At 48.1% G+C, this 21,343-nt stretch overlaps 2 protein-coding genes across 4 annotated transcripts in view; one reads left to right on the top strand and one right to left on the bottom strand.

Annotated features, from left to right (window-relative positions):
* The window catches only part of LOC111844380 (uncharacterized), a 560,559-nt gene that overhangs the window by 71,053 nt on the left and 468,163 nt on the right, over positions 1-21,343 (bottom strand). The gene's annotated exons all lie outside the window — the stretch shown is intronic.
* LOC140588640 (uncharacterized) lies at positions 7,108-20,644 on the top strand. 3 transcript variants are annotated; one of them, XM_072710447.1, is made up of 4 exons: positions 7,108-7,184; positions 16,136-16,270; positions 16,513-16,621; positions 17,112-20,644. In XM_072710447.1, exons 2-4 carry the CDS (start codon positions 16,136-16,138, stop codon positions 19,364-19,366), a joined length of 2,499 nt encoding a protein of 832 aa, XP_072566548.1. In that variant the 5' UTR covers positions 7,108-7,184; the 3' UTR covers positions 19,367-20,644. The 3 variants fall into 3 exon arrangements, with proteins under 3 accessions (XP_072566548.1, XP_072566546.1, XP_072566547.1); XM_072710445.1 differs by having other exon boundaries at positions 7,144-7,295; XM_072710446.1 differs by having other exon boundaries at positions 7,144-7,295; positions 16,133-16,270.

Genomic DNA, 21,343 nt, shown 5'->3' with positions numbered 1-21,343 from the left:
AAGAGGTTATCCCGTGCACGGAAGAACACGCGATAGCGGAAGTGCGCGCAAACCTCCAGCGGCTTGTCGACAAGGTGAAGGAGAAGCGGCTCCAGCTGCTCGCCCACACAGAGGCAATCCCGCCTCAACCTACTTGCTTTCTACGCTCCGCGGTCATCCCTGCCAGTGGGTGAGGGAGGTCCCCGCTCACCTGGAAGGATCCCGCTGCCAGCCCCGCCGACGAGCTGCCGCCTTCCTTGGAGGCGTATAACTATCGGCCAGTGCGCCTGGGCCAGGGAAGGATACGCGCTGTAAGGGACGATACTCCCCAGGTCAGTAGAGCCCTTAAAGGGGCAGTTCTGCCTGCTCCGGACTGGCTCACCCATTCAGCCCCTGGCTGTGGCTCGGTGGCAGTCTGTGTTGCCTGCGCCTCCGGCTCTGTGTCGGTCACCTCCGGGCCCCCCTACTTCGGCGGGGCGTCGGACGGCGCCTTCGCCGGCTCCGGCTTCCCCTCCTCCTGCTCCGGCTTCCCCCTCCTGCCTGCCTCCGCCGGTGATCCCTCCTGTTCCCTCCGGCTCTCCCTCCTCCTGTTCCCTCGGCCCCTGTGGCGTTCCCTCCGGCTCCGGCCTCCCTTCCACCTGCGGCCCCTTCGGCCGCTACCCGTCGCCCGCCTGGGCTCCTCTTTGCCCTCCATCCCTGCCTGTCTGGTCTCCCGTGTCTACTCCTCGTCCCTCAGTTCCTCCTCCGTTCACTCCTGGCCCCTTAATGTCGCCTGTGGGTGTTTCCTCCGTGTCTCCCTTTTCCGTGTGCCTGGTAAATTTTACTTTACCAGTGAAAACTTGCCAGCATGGTTCTTTAACTCTCCATGCAGCTAAACATCATTTTATAAACTAGCGGTGGCCAATCTTATCTGCAAAGGGCTGGTGTGTATCCAGGTTTTCGGGATAATCTTTAGGTCAGCCGTTCAAACTCTTCAGCCAATCAGTCCTCAAATCAATAATCTAATTAGGGAGCTGTAGCAAAATCCTGCATACACACCGGCCCTTTCTGGATAAGACTGCCAACCCCTGTTATAGTAGGAGAAGCTCATGCGTTATGCTGTGCACGTTTCATTGAGAGGTACTTTGACATGTAAATATTAAAATAGAAGTTATCACACTTTTGTCTAATTACTTCTTGAACTCCTATATCTGAATCTAGTCGCTGAACAAAGAAATCCTCCTCTACCCAAACGAAGAAGTCGCACCACTTAAGACCAGTAATAAGAAGTTGGCCTTGTACCTGCCAGTAGTAAGCATGGGTTTTCCTTAGTTTGAAACTGCCATCTGACATCTGCAATTACTTGCAGTCAACATAACTCTTTACATTTGGGCATTTCATTTCAACCAGACCAAATGACGGGGTTTCATTGGGATCATAAACAAGGCCATCTGCTGAGGTGCCCAGCCATTTCATTCCAACCAGACCAAATGACGTGGTTTCATTGGGATCATAAACAAGGCCATCTGCTGAGGTGCCCAGCCATTTCATTCCAACCAGACCAAATGACGGGGTTTCATTGGGATCATAAACAAGGCCATCTGCTGAGGTGCCCAGCCATGGAGCTTCAGGGTGAATTACTAGACCACAAGGTGAATAATTCACATTGTTACACTTGGCATATTCTTTTGCTGCCTGACTCTCCATTTCCGAACCTCTCTTCATTTCAGTAGTTTGTTTAGTGCCCCTGATCATTCGCTCTGCAAGAGATTTGGCAGTACTGTGACCTCTCATATGGCACACCTCCCTAAATCTTGATGAGGGTATCCTGGATTGCCTCAGAATGTGCCAGACCTGAAAACGGCTCTCGTCCACTGCTCTTCAGTGCATACCCACGCACACTCTGTTGGTGACAGATGATGGGCATCAAGGGGAAGACATGGACAAGGTGGAGCATTCTGATGTAACTATGCATCATGTTAGGAGTTTGGGCTGCTGATAGGACAGTACACTTCCCCTCTGCACTGGTCCAAATTCAGATTCCACAAGTGGTTTCACTGTACTCATCCCCATGGTTGTCACTACTGGCATATGTAATGGATCTAAGTCACTGTATGCCTCTGCCACCTGAAGCACTGACAGGTCAGGAAGAGGGCCAATCATTCCTCTGAAGATAGTCCTCCTTTGAATAAAACGTATCACACAGGTATTTGACCTGACAATACAATATGCGAGGCAGCAAAACATGAAATTGTTATGCGTTGACAGCAACTAATATTTACTGTAATCCTCCTTTACACACTGGACCTTATACAGGCTTAACTACAACCATCTTGCCAACAGGACCTGGTTTTATACCCTGCGAAATCGAGAACAGAGACATGGATGCAGTCAAAGTCTTCGCTGTGAGATCTAAATTCAAATGGGGGAAAAACATGTTAAATGACTGGAGATACTATACTCTCATATTTGAGAGGATTTAATTAGATTAAACGGAGGTCAGAGTTAGCTGTTAAATATTATAGTATGGCATACATCTAACTGAGCTATCCTGTATGAAGCTGGTCATACATGTGCAAGCTTACAGCTGTCCAGGGTTTGTGCCATTGCTGCTCTGATTCAGTACAGCTCTGAACAGGGGGAACCACTGGCACACTGAGCTGGGAGATGTGGGCTGTCTGGAACAGCAGAGCAATTATATGGCTGAACATGGCAGTGCCAGTCACACATGAGCATCTGCACAGCACCATAATTACAGGAACTGCGTCTCGGAGGATTATCTGTTGACAGATCATTTTCAGTCATTACATATTGTTAGATTTGGCTTATGAACTGTTGGCATGAGATGGAGTGCTCTCCTTAAAATGGCATTCTAATGCTGCATTCAAATGGAACTCGTGATTATGACATGGGAAGTCGTGTACGTGAGGTTGTGAGCTCTGAGCTTTCAGAAAAGTTTGCCATCCAATGTCGTGAATACGACAGAAGGGGGCCAATCATATGGACTCATCTCATGAACATGGTAAACACACCACCATTTGAATGCACCATAAAACACATGCAAGAACAACAAAAGAAATAACACAGAGGCCAAATGGAACATGGCCGTAGTTTGCACATGCAAAACAAATTTGAACATTGAACAGCTTGAACTGAAATCTTTTAGAACTGTTGAACTCGAACTCTGACAAATTACCACTACTACCCTACTTTTTCACTATGGTTTTTATCGTGCTTCTTCATAGATTTGAAGCAAAATGCCCGTACAGCAACCTCTCCTGTTGCCCTGTCCCTGTTTGACACTAAGAATAGCAAACACAGAGTAATGCAGTATGTACTTATAACACATATAGAACATATTAAGTAAGGCATTCTCTGCTAGAAAGACTAGGGATGATCATAGATACTTCATTAGCACATACATATACTAACACTGTCCGGGAGTAATGTTAATGATAAGCTATAGCTAACGCTAGCCACAAAGTTAAAAGAATACAAAACTCACCTTCATATCTATGGAAGTAAGAAGAGGCATACATCTTAAAGCCCTTCTCTAATTTACTTGTAGGTGATTTAGAGGAGGATTCACAAAGACGAATGTCGCTGATCGTAATTTGGGCAGGTCCTGTAAACTTCACGTGTAAAATTATGCCATTTCTTACAGACCGGAAACGAGCAAGCCGCATTTCCACGAACACGAAAGCTGACGTACAAAGAGCCCATTCAGCACCCAGGGAGCAGTGCTTGGGGGTGGTACCTTGATGGTCAGGGATTCAAACCAGCAACCTTTCAATTACAAGCGCACTTCCCTAACCATTAAGCCACTGATGACTCTCTGTCATCTTGGTTTATTATTTTCAAAAAGTCTTAGTCTTTCTTGTAATGGGTTGTAGAAAAATAACTAAAAAGAATGCAATTCAAACCCTTTTTAGTAAACTTTAGCCAACATAGTACACTTAAATGCGGTGCAATAAAGAGAAATTCATGTACCTTTGACAAGTTTCATAACATTTTAAGAAGACTCAAAAAACTCACCACAATTAAAGCTCATGCGATGAAAATTATTCTTGTTAAGATGCTTACACAATGTTCATACAACATTTTAGAAATAAACTACAATATATAGTCCATTATAAATATATAGTTTATATAATAAACAACAATATATAACATTCTCATATAAACGGCTAAAAATTTAATATTTAAATAAATAAAAATTATTTTAAATTTATTAAATTATAAAATTTATTAAATAATAAAATTTATTAAATAAAAATTACATATTTTATATGTTCCCAATCAATAAATGTGCAGGAATGCTACCAATTCTGTCATTTTCCACCAACACTGACATCTCCACTTGTGCCCCTAGACGAGGAAAGGGCCTCTGTGTACTCTGCTCTGTGTCTTGCATGGGGCCTGAGGTCTGCAGCCAGCCTCTGACTGTATTCTTCCAAGATGGCGGCGCCCTGTTCGGCTGTGGCTGCAGTAGCTCACGATAACATCGAACATCGAGCAGTTTTCATGCCATGAACCCAAACACCCTGGCGGAACTACGCAGCTTTGGACTGCTACAGCCTGTGGCCGAGGCAGCAGCGGAGCTCCCTTCCCATACAGACCGGCGCAGGAGGAGACGAAGGCGGTGCGACAGGACAGGAAGCGCAAGCGGGGCTGTCGGCGTGGGCTAATGGCTAGGCTAAAGGTTAACCCGTGCAGAACATCGCTTCCATCTGTTTTGCTCGCTAACGTCCGCTCCCTGGAAAACAAATTGGACTAATGCTGCATTTAACCACAAGACGAAAGGTGAGAGACTGCTGTGCTATGATCCTGACGGAGACATGGCTGAACTCGGGCGTTTCCGATGATGCGGTTAGCTTGCAAGGGCTAACAACATTTTGGCGGGATAGGACCCAAGTTCTTAGCGGTAAATCCCGTGAAGGCAGTTTATGCATTTATATTAACAACAGATGGTGCAACGATGCAGCAGCGATCTCAAGTCAGTGCTCTCCTAATATAGAGCTGCTTACTGTAAAATGCAGACCATTTTATTTGTCCAGGGAATTTACCATTATTATCCCCATGGCTGTGTACATCCCCCCCAGTGCGGACACAAAGGAGGCCCTGAATTTTCTTTATCAGACCATCACTGAGTTGCAAGCCACGCATCTAGAGGGCATTTTCATTGTAGCAGGAGATTTCAATCAGGCTAACATGAAAACAGTTCTCCCCCATTTCCAGCAATATGTGGATTTTGCAACCAGCGGAATCAACACACTGGACTTAGCCTACACAAACCTAAAGAATGCTTTCAGAGCTGTCCCTCCCCCACCTTGGCTCCTCAGATCATCTCTCTGTTATGCTAATACCTGCATACAGGCCCCTGCTGACCAGAGGAAAACCCATTGTAAGGCAGGTGAGGGTTTAGCCTGAGGGAGCAATGGAAGCCTTACAGGACTGTTTTGAGCGCACGGACTGGGACATGTTCAGAGCTGCTGCCACTGATAATCAGCACACTAATGTGGAGGAGTATGCTGAATCTGTGTCTGCCTACATCCAAAAATGCACAGAGGACCTCTGTGTCATGAAGAACATCACCACCAGGGCAAATGAGATGCCGTGGATGACGCAAGAGGTACGTGAGAAGCTAAAAGTACGGAATGTCGCTTTCTAGTCGAGTGATGAGACTGCACTCAGAACGGCGAGATCCAACCTCAACCGTGCTGTAAGAACAGCAAAGCGTGCCCATGCGGGGAAGATCTAAAATCTCTTCCGCGACCCTAGTAACACCAGGCGGAAGTGGCAGGGGATTCAGGCGATAACAGATTACAAGGCTGCTCCTCCACTGTGTGACAACAACCCACATCTGCTGAATAAACTCAACAGTTTTTTCGGCAGATTTGCAAGAAATGCTAATCCTCACCCTGATGAAAAAGCACTGAGCCTCAACGTGGCTGATGTCCGGAAAACCCTGAGGAAGGTGAACACACGACTGCTGTGCTGCATCTGCCTCGAATCACATCATAAAATACGCGGATGACACAACAGAGGTGGGTCTCATTAGTGTGACGGCGCTTTCGGTCTGTCAGTCCCGCCCACTCTTTACCTGTGTTCTTGTCCCTGTTTGAGTAGGTGATCAGGCGCAGGTGTGCCGTGTGAAGCGCTAATTGGGAGGGGTATGAAAAGACCTGAGGCTACTCTGGAGGGGAGCCCCCTTTTATTCCCCCTTTGGCATTTTGGTTTGGTTATGTTTTTGGACATCTTTAGATTTTTTGCTTTATTTACATATTATTGACTTTGTACCCACTTCTGATTTTTTTCTTTAAATAAATACTTTAATTGATTATTTGATTGCGTGGGGTTTCCTTGTATGTTGCGCTGCCGTTGAGCCAGGCGGTCGTAACATTAGGAACGACAGCGACCTGCCCTAGAGAGGATAGGTTAAGCAACTGGTGGGATGATGCAGGGATAACAACCTGATCCTGAATGTGGAGAAGACCAAGGAGATGATCATCGACTTCAGGAGAAAACAGCCCAGTCATTCACCACTCGTCATCGATAACAATGCCGTGGAGGTGGTCAGCAGCATCAAATTCCTGGGTGTGCAGATAACTGGAAACCTGGACTGCTCACCAAATACAACTTCACTGGTAAAATGGGCTCAGCAGCAGTTGCATTTCCTGCGCAGGATGAAGAGAGCACACCTTTCCTCTCCTGTCCTCACCACTTTCTACCAAGGCACCATAGAGAGCCTACTGACCAGCTGTATCTCCATCTGGTTTGGCAGCTCAAAATCGTCAGAAAGAAAATATAAACATCAATGACCCATCTCACAATACGTGAGCAATGAATGATGATACCCGACGTCCACGCCCTGAATCACGCAAGTGTACATTACGCATTGGTAATAATGAAGTGCCGGAAAATGTGGTTTCGTAGACGCATGGGCACATTCATCACGCAAAAAAAGACGAAAAAGAAAAGTGAATCATAGAATCGGTTTTAGAATCTATTCATTTACAACGGACAGTTGGAAAGAATCGGATCAGTTAATTGAGCCGAACTTCCCATCACTTATACAGATCAAAAGTGACGTACACGGAAAACCAGTGTGCGCATGCGTCCGCAGATCGGGCAGCCACACTGCCCTCCAATCAGGGCGCGGCGCGCGGCGCGAGTGAAGTCAAAAGGATGGGGAGGCGCCGCCATTATTCGATCAGGCTGCAGCGGTCAGTAGACATTACAATCGTGGGTTTAATTACGACTGAAAGCAACGCAGGACAACGCCGTTAATGGAAACCACTTTCTAGTCACTAACAGGAGGAGGCATTTGCGGCACGGTAAGGCGTTTGTGGGGAATGGGTTTGTATCTGTGACTGCAGATGTAGCTAGCTAGTTTCGTATTCTACAGGGAGTCCTTTAGTTACGGAAAACATGCTTATATGTTTGCAGAAGTGATGAAGTAGTCAAATTCTGTACTCGATTAAAAGTAATTTTGCTTCAATATTATTACAATTGTAGTCGGCGTAAAAGTACTCAACAATCTCGCTACTTGGGTGAGAGTAAAAGAGTATCCAGAAAAGAAGACTACTGGAGGTGCGAGACTGCGTTGAAGACCGCGGTTAAGTTAGCCTCATATTCGATATTCAGTTTTCTAGCTTCAATAACTTTTCACGGAAGTAAGGTGGGGCGTTTTTAGTGATAAAATCGTGTTGTCCAGTCCACAGACAACGATGCACACCGGTTATTTTGTCGCTTCAAACCATTTCGTGATTTGTGCAAAATCGCGTTAATAGCTCATAAAATAGGTCCTGTCAGCTGTAATGACATGGTCGGTTAGCATTTTGGGCTCATGGCGACTGTTGCACACCCCTTTGTTTCCCAGATTGCTTTACGTACGATTTTTAATTAATTTTTGAATGTTCGAACGTATCCGTATAATGTGCAATGGGACAATACATGAATGGGTTAATAACTTTAAAACTAGACGAGATAGGCACATCTAGTGAAGTGTGCTTTTATCAGTGGACTACAGGGAACAATGCACACCCCTTAGATTTTCGGAATAACTTTCTCTCTAACAGCTATTAATTAATGCATTGTATGCATATTACATGGCATAGGGGCAATGCACTAAAGGGTTAATAGCTCTGGAACAAGATGGGACAGCCATGTCCCATGAAGTGTGCCTTGATCAGTGGACTCTGGGGGACAATGCACACCCCTTAGATTTTCAGAATAACTTTCACTCTAACAGCTATTAATTAATGCATTGCATGCATATTACATGGCATAGGGGCAATGCACTAAAGGGTTAATAGCTCTGGAACAAGATGGGACAGCCATGTCCCATGAAGTGTGCCTTGATCAGTGGACTCTGGGGGACAATGCACACCCCTTAGATTTTCAGAATAACTTTCACTCTAACAGCTATTAATTAATGCATTGCATGCATATTACATGGCATAGGGGCAATGCACTAAAGGGTTAATAGCTCTGGAACAAGATGGGACAGCCATGTCCCATGAAGTGTGCCTTGATCAGTGGACTCTGGGGGACAATGCACACCCCTTAGATTTTCAGAATAACTTTCACTCTAACAGCTATTAATTAATACATTGTATGCTAATGTATTGTAATACATTAGCATTAAGCATTTGTCCATTGAACAAAAAAGAAAACAATAATTAAGCCACCATTTGAATTCTGGCTTCTTATATACAAAAATAATTACTCTCCTTATAAAAATTAACTTGGAATAATGAACACATCAAATTTAAAAATTAATACTTTTTTTTACACAAAAGAGTAAATTCATTCTAAAAACATTCTATTAATCTCCCCTGCTGATCAATTGAGAGGGGCATTTGGTCACATAGTCTGATTTTTTAACTATATTTAGTGTTCCAATTTCTCCTTGAGAGTACTTTTGTTTTTAACACAATTTTTTTAGGTCTTCTTAAACTACTGCAAGATTGCAGCACACCTGACAGGATGCCAACATCTTGAAAAGATGTCACAATAAATGTTATTAACAAAAGATTAAAAGTGGAATAATAAATACACCCGAATCCTGATGCATAATGTTGCCACTTTGTGGTCCGAGTTCATTTGGAACATTGAAAATATCAATAGGAATATAGCCTGGACTATGAGTAACAAATATTGGATAAGTAAAAGTATTTATCCCTTTTAATTGTAATAATAATAATAATAATAATTAATAATAATAATAAAGTATAACAATAATAAGATGGACCAGGGCATCACTGAGCTCCTGGACAGTCTCAGGTGCAGACTGGAAGGACCGAAACATAATGTCCCAGAGGTGTCCTATTGGATTTAGGTCAGGTGAGCATGGGGGCCAGTCATACTTTTAATTCATTATTAAATTTTGCGCATAACATTGCGATTAATCACGATTAATCAGACAAATCATGTGATTAATCACGATTGAAGATTTTAATCGTTGCCCAGTGTCACGTTCAGGCAATAGGCAAGAAACCCGAGGAACAGCGTCTCTTACCGGGCTGATCCATTTGCCAGCGATGTGCTCTGGCCGGTAGTGGTAAGCCTCCAATGGGGGCGGCATCTCACCGGAGTAACTGGGCAGGTGCATAGAGGCGGTGATTCCCCAGGTAATCGGGGAGCTTCCCTGTTCACTGGCTGACTCCCAGGCCGGGACCAGCGAGCAGACGCCCAGGAAGAGGGATGGAGTCTCCTCTAGCCGCTTCCGGGTTTTCCTCCGCTTCTTCTGGCCACTCTCTGCGGGAAGCGGAGCCGCCTTGGACCCGTCCTCCCGTCCCCTAGCGACGCGCTCCGCCCGTCCTTCCGTGAGCCGGAGTAGCAAGCGGCGGAGGCATTTACGCGCCTTCTGGAGCGGGTATTGTTGTCCGGGTGGGCGATCCTCTGTTAGGAGGTCCGCGCCCTGGTGAGCCAGCTCCAGGGCTGTAGGGTCCTCCAGGACCTCGGGCTGGGTTCGCCAATACACAAAATCCTGCAGCAGACCGAGCCGAACGTGCACGGTCTGCTGCTTTGTGCTGTCACAGAGATCGAGCATTCTGTCACGTTTGGCCGGTAGGCGAACCAGGAAGCAGGTGAGCTGAGCCAAACTGACGGGTAGAAGGGAGTTTATTCCGCAAAAGACAGACAGGCAGCTCAGGTGCCGGCAGGACAGGAGAGACAGGCAGGACGGGCGCCGCCGTCACGTGGCCTGCAAGAGGCACCTCGGAGGGCACCTTGGGTGTGCGGCCAGCAGGGGGCGCCTCGTCGGGCGCTGCAGTCACTTGGCCAGCAGGGGGCGGCGCAGCGGGCGCCGCCATCACGCGGCCAGCAGGGGGCACCGCGGCGGGTGCCGCCATCACGCGGCCAGCAGGGGGCACCGCGGCGGGTGCCGCAGCCAGAGTGGTGGCAGCTGCAGGGACTGCAGGCAGAGCAGGCAAGACAAGCGGGTCAGGCAGGACAGGCGGGTCAGGCAGGACAGACGATGCCGCTGGCAAGGCGGCGGCAGCTGCAGCAGCAGCAGCAGGCGGTGCCGCGGGCAGAGCAGCGGCGGCAGCAGCAGCCGGCGGTGCCGCGGGCAGAGCGGCGGCAGCAGCAGCAGCAGGCGGTGCCGCGGGCAGAGCGGCGGCAGCAGCAGCAGGCGGTGCCGCGGGCAGAGCGGCGGCAGCAGCAGCCGCTACCTCTCGAAGCCGCCGGAGATTTTCGCGCACCTCACTCACTTGGTGCGCGTCGCCGGGTAAGGACATCCCTTCCAGGATATCCCGGCTTCGATACGCTAACCCGCGAGCCGCGGGATCCTCCTGGATCTCGGGCTGGGTTAGCCAGTACAGGACCTCGTCAACCAAGCCGAGGTATTCCTCCTCGGCTAGGGGGGATCCTTTCTTCCGGAGACTTGTCATTCTGTCACGTTCAGGCAATAGGCGAGCCGGGAAGCAGGCGAGCGAAGCCAGGGAGTCCGGTAAAGGGGTTTATTTGGAGACAGACGGACAGGTACGGACATCCACGGACAATACAATGCTCGATCTGGGGAACAAGGGGAGACGTGGACTAATATACAGAGGACAAGCAGAGTTCAACGAGCAACAGGTGGAAACGATCAGGTAAAAACATGAGGTAACGAGGTGGGCGTGGCACACAGAAGGATCGGACGGAGCGGGGCGTGACATAACCCCCCCCCCTCAAAGGCGCGCCCGAGGGGAGGCGACGGACGAGACAAGGGCAGGAAACACAGGACCTGAAAGACAAAAGCAAAACCTATCAACCAAAGACAGGGAACAGGACAGAGACACAGAACAGGCCAAGAGACAGGAAGAAAGACAAGACACGACACAGGACAGGAAAAGCGGACAGGCAGACAGAAACGGGAGACACCGGGGAAACAGAGAACGGAGGAACAATAGGGCGAGGAGTGAACGGAGGAGACGTAGAGGGACGAGGCGACAAGACAGGAGGGACAAAAGGACCAGAAGGGAACAGAGGCGGGACAAAGGGACGAGAAGACGGAACAAAGGGAGGAGGACAAAGAGGACCCTCGGGGAAAAGGCGGCAGCCGGCGGAGCCGCGAGCAAACGAACTGCCAAAGCCAGAGGGCCCCCGGGCAAGAGCCGGAGGGGACAACGACGGGGCAGAGGAGGAAGCTGGAGGGGCCACCCGGGAAGGAAAGGAGGGAGCGGAAGCCGCAACAGGCGACGGCGCAGCCTTGGCAGGCGGATGCGCTGCCCACCGACGCATCGGAGTGGGAGGACCCGCCGGCGAGCGACGAGTCGGAGCGGGGGAACCTGTAGGCGGCCGCCGAGGCTTCGGAGGCGGGACCGCAGGTGGCCGAGGAGGCGACGGCAGAGGACCCGCAGGTGGCAGCCGAGCGGGAGCCCGGGGAACCACAGGCGTGTCAGGGGGCAAAACGAGCGGGACCCGGACCCGACGTCTGTGTCCCCTCCCTTTACGGGACACAGAAAGGTGGGCCTGTCGGGCTCCTCTTCTCCGGGGCACTGGTGCAGAGGACTGGGGCCCACCTGGGTCGGGGGGACCCAGTAAGCGGATCCCCGAGGGGTCCCACTCAAGCTCCCCCTCCGAGTCTACCACTGGAGGAGGAGTGAGGATGGTACAGTCCGGGCAGAGCGGCGGCATCAGCAGCAGGCGCTGCTGGCAGGTCCGGAACATGCAGGTCCGGTTCCAGTAGGGTAAGCACAGGCGGGTTAGGTACAGGCAGTTCAGGCAAAGGTAAGTTAGACGTTGCCCCTTTAAGGGTTTTAGAAACCCGAGGAACAGCGTCTCTTACCGGGCTGATCCATTTGCCAGCGATGTGCTCTGGCCGGTAGTGGTAAGCCTCCAATGGGGGCGGCATCTCACCGGAGTAACTGGGCAGGTGCATAGAGGCGGTGATTCCCCAGGTAATCGGGGAGCTTCCCTGTTCACTGGCTGACTCCCAGGCCGGGACCAGCGAGCAGACGCCCAGGAAGAGGGATGGAGTCTCCTCTAGCCGCTTCCGGGTTTTCCTCCGCTTCTTCTGGCCACTCTCTGCGGGAAGCGGAGCCGCCTTGGACCCGTCCTCCCGTCCCCTAGCGACGCGCTCCGCCCGTCCTTCCGTGAGCCGGAGTAGCAAGCGGCGGAGGCATTTACGCGCCTTCTGGAGCGGGTATTGTTGTCCGGGTGGGCGATCCTCTGTTAGGAGGTCCGCGCCCTGGTGAGCCAGCTCCAGGGCTGTAGGGTCCTCCAGGACCTCGGGCTGGGTTCGCCAATACACAAAATCCTGCAGCAGACCGAGCCGAACGTGCACGGTCTGCTGCTTTGTGCTGTCACAGAGATCGAGCATTCTGTCACGTTTGGCCGGTAGGCGAACCAGGAAGCAGGCGAGCTGAGCCAAACTGACGGGTAGAAGGGAGTTTATTCCGCAAAAGACAGACAGGCAGCTCAGGTGCCGGCAGGACAGGCGAGACAGGCAGGACGGGCGCCGCCGTCACGTGGCCTGCAAGAGGCACCTCGGAGGGCACCTTGGGTGTGCGGCCAGCAGGGGGCGCCTCGTCGGGCGCTGCAGTCACTTGGCCAGCAGGGGGCGGCGCAGCGGGCGCCGCCATCACGCGGCCAGCAGGGGGCACCGCGGCGGGTGCCGCCATCACACGGCCAGCAGGGGGCACCGCGGCGGGTGCCGCAGCCAGAGTGGTGGCAGCTGCAGGGACTGCAGGCAGAGCAGGCAGGACAGGCGGGTCAGGCAGGACAGACGATGCCGCTGGCAAGGCGGCGGCAGCTGCAGCAGCAGCAGCAGGCGGTGCCGCGGGCAGAGCGGCGGCAGCAGCAGCCGGCGGTGCCGCGGGCAGAGCGGCGGCAGCAGCAGCAGCAGGCGGTGCCGCGGGCAGAGCGGCGGCAGCAGCAGCAGGCGGTGCCGCGGGCAGAGCGGCGGCAGCAGCAGCCGCTACCTCTCGAAGCCGCCGGAGATTTTCGCGCACCTCACTCACTTGGTGCGCGTCGCCGGGTAAGGACATCCCTTCCAGGATATCCCGGCTTCGATACGCTAACCCGCGAGCCGCGGGATCCTCCTGGATCTCGGGCTGGGTTAGCCAGTACAGGACCTCGTCAACCAAGCCGAGGTATTCCTCCTCGGCTAGGGGGGATCCTTTCTTCCGGAGACTTGTCATTCTGTCACGTTCAGGCAATAGGCGAGCCGGGAAGCAGGCGAGCGAAGCCAGGGAGTCCGGTAAAGGGGTTTATTTGGAGACAGACGGACAGGTACGGACATCCACGGACAATACAATGCTCGATCTGGGGAACAAGGGGAGACGTGGACTAATATACAGAGGACAAGCAGAGTTCAACGAGCAACAGGTGGAAACGATCAGGTAAAAACATGAGGTAACGAGGTGGGCGTGGCACACAGAAGGATCGGACGGAGCGGGGCGTGACACCCAGCACTATATATATATATATATATAATTTATTAAAAATGTCTTCTCAAATGTTGAAATTTAGTCATACACATTTTACTAGTGAAGAGCAACTTCTAAACATGATAAAAATTGAAAGAAGAAAAAACAAATCATGAGGGAAAATTGTATATTTGGAAGTACATGCTGACATTTGCAGATGTGCCTAATTGTTAAGCATGTTTTTCAACCCTGCAACTGCTAGACAGAAAGTGATCTTGAAAATCCAAGGGGTGTGCACTGTCCCCCAGACTCCACTGATGAAAGCACACTCAATTGGACATAGCTGTCCCATTTTGTTTCAGAGCTATTACCCCTTTAGTGTGTTGCCCCATTGCACTTTAAGTGGATGCAATATATTAACAAATAACTATTACAGACAAAAATAATCTGAAAATGCAAGGGCTGTGCATTGTCCCCCAGGTTCCCCTGATCCATGCACAATATATGGGACATGGCTGTCCCATTTTGTTCCAGAGCTATTAACCCTTTAGTGCATTGCCCCTATGCCATGTAATATGCATACAATGTATTAATTAATAACTGTTAGAGTGAAAGTTATTCTGAAAATGCAAGGGGTGTGCATTGTCCCCCAGAGTCCTCTGATCCATGCACACTTCATAGGACATGGCTGTCCCATTTTATTCCAGAGCTATTAACCCTTTAGTGCATTGCCCCTATGCCATGTAATTTGCATACAATGTATTAACTTTCTCTCTAACAGCTATTAATTATTCTGAAAATGCAAGGGGTGTGCATTGTCCCCCAGAGTCCTCTGATCCATGCACACTTCATGGGACATGGCTGTCCCATCTTGTTCCAGAGCTATTAACCCTTTAGTGCATTGCCCCTATGCCATGTAATATGCATGCAATGCATTAATTAATAGCTGTTAGAGAGAAAGTTATTCCGAAAATCTAAGGGGTGTGCATTGTTCCCTGTAGTCCACTGATAGGCACATCTAGTGAAGTGTGCTTTTATCTCGTCTAGTTTTAAAGTTATTAACCCATTCATGTATTGTCCCATTGCACATTATACGGATACGTTCGAACATTCAAAAATTAATTAAAAATCGTACGTAAAGCAATCTGGGAAACAAAGGGGTGTGCAACAGTCGCCATGAACCCAAAATGCTAACCGACCATGTCATTACAGCTGACAGAACCTATTTTATGAGCTATTAACGCGATATCTAAACTGCAGTATCTTCGGGATCATGATGGCAATTCTTTTCAGATTAGGCTCCACATGTGAAGTTAAACAAGGAAAATATTTCACACTTTTAGTTAGCTCCACATTCTCCACCAATGTGAATTAAAAATACAAAGCAATTCGGGAATATCCTTCTGCTCACACAAAACTGCTGGAAAAGTTAGGGGCCGTCTTGAAAGTGCAATGCCAATCAGCATAACACCCCTTGTACAGTATGTGTCCTTTAACCGTCTATCAGTATTGCTGTTGGATAAATTGAAATACCTCCTTAATTTTTAAGCCAATCAACATCAAACCAAATTCAGTGTGTTCCTCTAACCATCTCTCATCTTTCACACCCTTTTAGGAAAGTCACACTCAACTATTTTGCTGAACAACATTTGTATGTGTCCATATAAATGTGTATGATATTATGAAATATGGGTGCTTTGTATTAAATAACTACAGAAAATATTGCTTATTCTTTATTTCTAAGGAAAGTAAAACTGAATGAGTAAATGAATATTCATACACATTACACAGTCTGGTCCTACTCTTGATGCTGCTCAGCCTCCTGCTGAGTGGGTGGGGTCCCTCAATGCAAAAAGCCCTTCTCTTGCATCTGATGGTGTAAATGTCAGTGGTGGTGGGTAAGCTGTTCCCCACCAGCCTCTGAGCTGCCTTCACCACCTTCACCTCTTGTTTCTGAGCGCACCGCTTCCACTCAGCTCCTAGCGGCTGCGCTCTACCTCGCCAGTCCAATGTTCTCAGAAGCCGCAATCTGCCTAACATAGACATGACTACAGGGGGAACAGTCGTGGTATATCCACCCCTGATATCCATAAGTTCGACTGAACTGTAAGTCAGGTGCTTGTTTAGTCTGTGTGTATGAGACTGTGTGTCTGTCTTAGTGTGTGTGTCACATGACACACAAAATGTTATTAATGTTTATGGCTGTTGTCAAGTGTCAAGGTGACTTTATTAGGTGGGGTTAAGGGTTATGGTGCATTGCAACACACTGATTAACTGGCACAGTCTCACTGAATTTAATTTCATTTTGGTTTCAGCAGATGCCTTCCTGCAGTAAAACCAGCTGCTGTACAAACCAGAAACCTTCCCAGCAGGGTGTCGGAGAGGTTAAAAAAGAGGAGAGGGAATACCTGATATCTGAAGTTGAAGGGACTGCGAACGAGAGCACCTACAAGGTAAAATTAAGTGTATGTGGGACTCTTCACAAATGTCACTTGTCCGTTTTGAGGTGGCTTAATTTGTGTATGTTAATTTCAAAAGTGGCCAACGGTAGGTCACAGCAGACATAATTTCAGTTTAATGTCTAACCTTTAAGTAATTTTGCTTTCTGCTGTTCTGTTTATCTAAGCCAGTAGAACCACTTGTATAATTTTATGAGATGAACGGCTTATTCTGCCTTGTTTGTTTTTTGTGACAGAATGTGAAGGGCGCAGTGGTTCAGGATGTGACTGAGGAGGAGCTGACTGGTTCTCTGCTGTTAGTCACTGATAGCAGGGGCAAACAGTGTGTGAGACCTCCAAACCCAGGTGATTTTAGCTACTAACGCAGGAGTGCCCAACTCCAGTCCTGGAGAGCCAGAGCCCTGCACATTTTTGGGTTTCCCCTCATTTAACACATCTGATTCAACTCCTTGTGTTACTTACCACGCAGCTCTTGAGCTGAATCATTTATGGTGGAACATGGAAAGAACTAAGGTACACAGAGCTCCGGCCCTCCAGGACTGGAGTTGGGCACCCCCGTACTAACGTATACCATCAAACCTGCAATTGTTTCGGTACATTTGTAGGTAATACTTTGTGCTTCAGGTTGCCATTTCAAACTAGCAGTGTTGTTACTCTGTGCAGTTCAGGCATGGCAGAGATTGCAGCATCAACAGCACACTGTGAACATGGACTGCTTATGTAGTAATGAAGGATCTTTGGAAGATGTCTGTGTTTCTTATTCGCTTTTTTCCTGACTTTGTATTAACCCTGTCCCATCTCAGTACTGAGTGACTTGTCTCTATCTTGCCCCCAGCAAGGAGAGCGGGTGAATCCTCCCAAATCATCACTTTTTTTCAGGGTCCATTCTATACCACAGACATTGGTCTGCACCGATATACCAAAAAATCTCACCCTAAGGAACTGAGGCTTGGATCAGTAAGCACAGCTGAGCATTCACCAGTGTCTGCTGGCCCCAGTGCCACTCAGCTCAGTACAGACACACTCAGTACCCTGGAAGAAGCAAACACAGACACACTGACGGTTCGACGGGGTTCCCAGAGTGAGAAGATATATAAACCGAGTATAAACCGAGGCTGTAAAATAAACAGGCAGACTTGCATGGAGAAGTCATCCCATCGGTGTTCTGAGTGTGGGAAGAGCTTTAGTGAGTTACGAAACCTCAAGAGACACCAACAAATTCACACAGGAGAGAGGCCCTACAACTGCTCCCAGTGTGGGAGGAGCTTCAGACATTTAGGAAACCTAAAGAAACACCAGTGGATTCACACAGGGGAGAGGCCCTACCAGTGCTCCCAGTGTGGGAAGAGCTTTACTGAGTCAGGAAGCCTCAAGAATCATCAACTGATTCACACAGGGGAGAGGCCCTACCTGTGCTCCCAGTGTGGGAAGAGCTTTAGTGAGTCAGGAAGCCTCAAGAAACATCAACTGATTCACACAGGAGAGAGGCCCTACCAGTGCTCCCAGTGTGGGAAGAGCTTTAGTCAGTTAGGAAACCTCAAGACACACCAACAAATACACACAGGAGAGAGGCCCTACCAGTGCTCCCAGTGTGGGAAGAGCTTTAGTCGGTTAGGAAGCCTCAAGACACACCAACAAATTCACACAGGAGAGAAGCCCTACCAGTGCTCCCAATGTGAGAAGAACTTCAGCCGTTTAGGAAACCTAAAGAATCATCAACTGATTCACACAGGGGAGAGGCCCTACCAGTGCTCCCAGTGTGGGAAGAGCTTTAGTCAGTTAGGAAACCTCAAGACACACCAACAAATACACACAGGAGAGAGGCCCTACCAGTGCTCCCAGTGTGGGAAGAGCTTTAGTCGGTTAGGAAGCCTCAAGACACACCAACAAATTCACACAGGAGAGAAGCCCTACCAGTGCTCCCAATGTGAGAAGAACTTCAGCCGTTTAGGAAACCTAAAGAATCATCAACTGATTCACACAGGGGAGAGGCCCTACCAGTGCTCCCAGTGTTGGAAGGGCTTCAGCCGTTTAGGAGACCTAAAGAGACACCAACGAATTCACACAGGGGAGAGGCCCTACCAGTGCTCTCAGTGTGGGAAGAGCTTTCGTCAGTTGGGAAACCTCAAGACACACCAACAAATTCACACAGGAGAGAGGCCCTACCAGTGCTCCCAGTGTGGGAAGAGCTTTAGTCGGTTAGGGAGCCTCAAGACACACCAACAAATTCACACAGGAGAGAAGCCCTACCAGTGCTCCCAGTGTGAGAAGAGCTTCAGCCGTTTAGGAAACCTAAAGAATCATCAACTGATTCACACAGGGGAGAGGCCCTACCAGTGCTCCCAGTGTTGGAAGGGCTTCAGCCGTTTAGGTGACCTAAAGAGACACCAACGAATTCACACAGGGGAGAGGCCCTACCAGTGCTCCCAGTGTGGGAAGAGCTTTCGTCAGTTAGGAAACCTCAAGACACACCAACGAATTCACACAGGAGAGAAGCCCTACCAGTGCTCCCAATGTGAGAAGAGCTTCAGCCGTTTCGGAGACCTAAAGAATCATCAACTGATTCACACAGGGGAGAGGCCCTACCAGTGCTCCCAGTGTTGGAAGGGCTTCAGCCATCTAGGAGACCTAAAGAGACACCAACGAATTCACACAGGGGAGAGGCCCTACCAGTGCTCCCAGTGTGGGAAGAGCTTTCGTCAGTTAGGAAACCTCAAGACACACCAGCGGATTCACACAGGGGAGAGGCCCTACCAGTGCTCCCAGTGTTGGAAGGGCTTCAGCCGTTTAGGAGACCTAAAGAGACACCAACGAATTCACACAGGAGAGAGGCCCTACCAGTGCTCCCAGTGTGGGAAGAGCTTTAGTGAGTCAGGGAGCCTCAAGAAACATCAACTGATTCACACAGGGGAGAGGCCCTACCAGTGCTCCCAGTGTTGGAAGGGCTTCAGCCGTTTAGGAGATCTAAAGAGACACCAACAAATTCACACAGGGGAGTGTCCCTGCCAGTGCTCCCAGGGTGGGGAGGGCTTCAGCCATTTAGGAAACCTAAAGAGACACAAGCGGATTCACATAGGGAAATGTTACTGAAAAATTACACTAGTGTATTCAGTGACATTTGAGTACATGTAATTGAACTTGTGTGACTCAGTTAATAGTTAAAGCTTTTTAATTGGGACATTGACTGTAATAGTATGTTATAGGGTCGAAGGATTAGGTTTAAGAAAGATACTGTACTTGGCTGTAGAGTAGAGCAATAAACCAATTTTATCAAATAATTAGATTTTTTGGTTTAGAGCGATGTGTAAAGTGACAATTGCGATAGACTTTAAACTACCTATTTAACATGGAGCCTGTGAAGTGCCCAAAACTCAGTGGAATCCGCTTAAAGTGATCACGTCTCTCTGGGTGAAATTGATCACTTTAAGCAAATCATTATAACAGATTTTTCTTTGTCTCCGGTATTTTACCATCTATTTGACATTTGTATATTTGTTACATGAATTTCAGAAAAACGGACAGCATCACTATTTACTGAATTTTGACTTTTTCAAAATCAACATTTGAAACGCCTGTGGTGTGTCTAATTACAGTACTGTATACTGTAATGTATAAAACAAACCACAAAACGAACACTGTAAGTGGACTACTTTAAACAGTACTTGTACAGGAGTGATTTTGTCCCAAGCTTATTGATCCATATAAGCAGTTGATTACTATAACAGTGATCACTGTGAGCGGTTTCCACTGTATTCTTTACATGTCTTTTTTTTCTTTTTATTTTGGGGGCTCTGTAAATGATTGTGACTGAAGGATTAAGTTTAGGAAACCTGACATCTATTCATCCGATACTTTGGGGATTAAAGCCTTGTTCAAGGGCTCCACAGTCATATGATCACTCTGCCATGGAATTTGCACTGACAAATGTCTGGATCTGCAGAACCAGTCCTTTCTTTTCTTTTTGCCATTTCTCAAGCCTTTTTGAAAGCAGTTATGCTTGTACTTATTTACAAGTTAAGCCATTAAATATTACAATATGGGTCATTCTGGCAAACTTTCAGAATAAAAAAAATATTACGGTGAAATTTGGGTCTGTTGTGTAGAGCAGTACCTTGCCTTTTTAGGTGTATTAATAGTTTGCCATTTGTTGGTCTGATTTATTTAATTTTCTCCAAATAGGCAGCCAAAAATCATTATCAAGAATACATAAGCTGTTTTGAATCTCACAATTTGTTTCACAAGATGTATATTTTTGCTTTGTCATTTTCTGTTTTGTCTTCATCTTAGTTGGCCTTAATTTTTTTCAAGTCAGTTGCACTGGTTGTCATGAAATACTTGTGTATTACAGAAATAAATGGTAAAACCGTTCATCCTAGAAGTGATATTGACAGTTTAGACAATTAAGTTGAATAATTTGAGTGTGTTTTTCTCTATTTTTTAGAATATAAATGAATATAGTTTGGTAATGAGTTTGTGACAATGACCAATGTCTGTCCTTTGTTAATTCTGCATAAATTTATCATATAAATATTTGTGCATTTTTGTTAAAGATAGTGTTTGGCTCAGTGGCCTAAGCCAGGGGTGGCCAATCGTATCCACAAAGGGCTGGTGTGTATGCAGGTTTTTGGGATAACCTTTAGGTCAGCTGTTCAAACCCAGGTGTGAGGACTCTTCGGCCAATCAGTCCTTTAATTAGGGAGTTGCAACGAAAACCTGCATACACACCGGCCCTTTGCGGATACGATTGGCCACCCCTGGGCCTAAGCTTTTGTGCCTGTGATCAGAAGGTCACCAGTTCAAGGTCAGCTTTGGCATTACTGCAGGTCTTTGAGCAAGGCCCTTAACCCCCAGCTCCATGGGCACCACGACAGGTGGCTACCCTTCACAGCCAGCTTGCTCTCACCTACAGAGAGCAAGTTGAGGGAGGCATAAAGAGGATTTCTCCACCGGGTTCAATAAACTATGTTGTTATTTTTACAAATATTAATATTTGGTGTGATTAATCATGATCAGTCATGGAAAACTGTACAAGTAATTAATTTTTTAAAAACAATTCCCAGCCCTATA

The sequence above is a fragment of the Paramormyrops kingsleyae genome, chromosome 4 (assembly GCF_048594095.1).
Source record: "Paramormyrops kingsleyae isolate MSU_618 chromosome 4, PKINGS_0.4, whole genome shotgun sequence".
In the NCBI taxonomy this organism is placed as follows: domain Eukaryota; kingdom Metazoa; phylum Chordata; class Actinopteri; order Osteoglossiformes; family Mormyridae; genus Paramormyrops; species Paramormyrops kingsleyae.
Note: the sequence above shows the minus strand (reverse complement) of the source record. Positions and strands in the feature narration are given on the sequence as shown.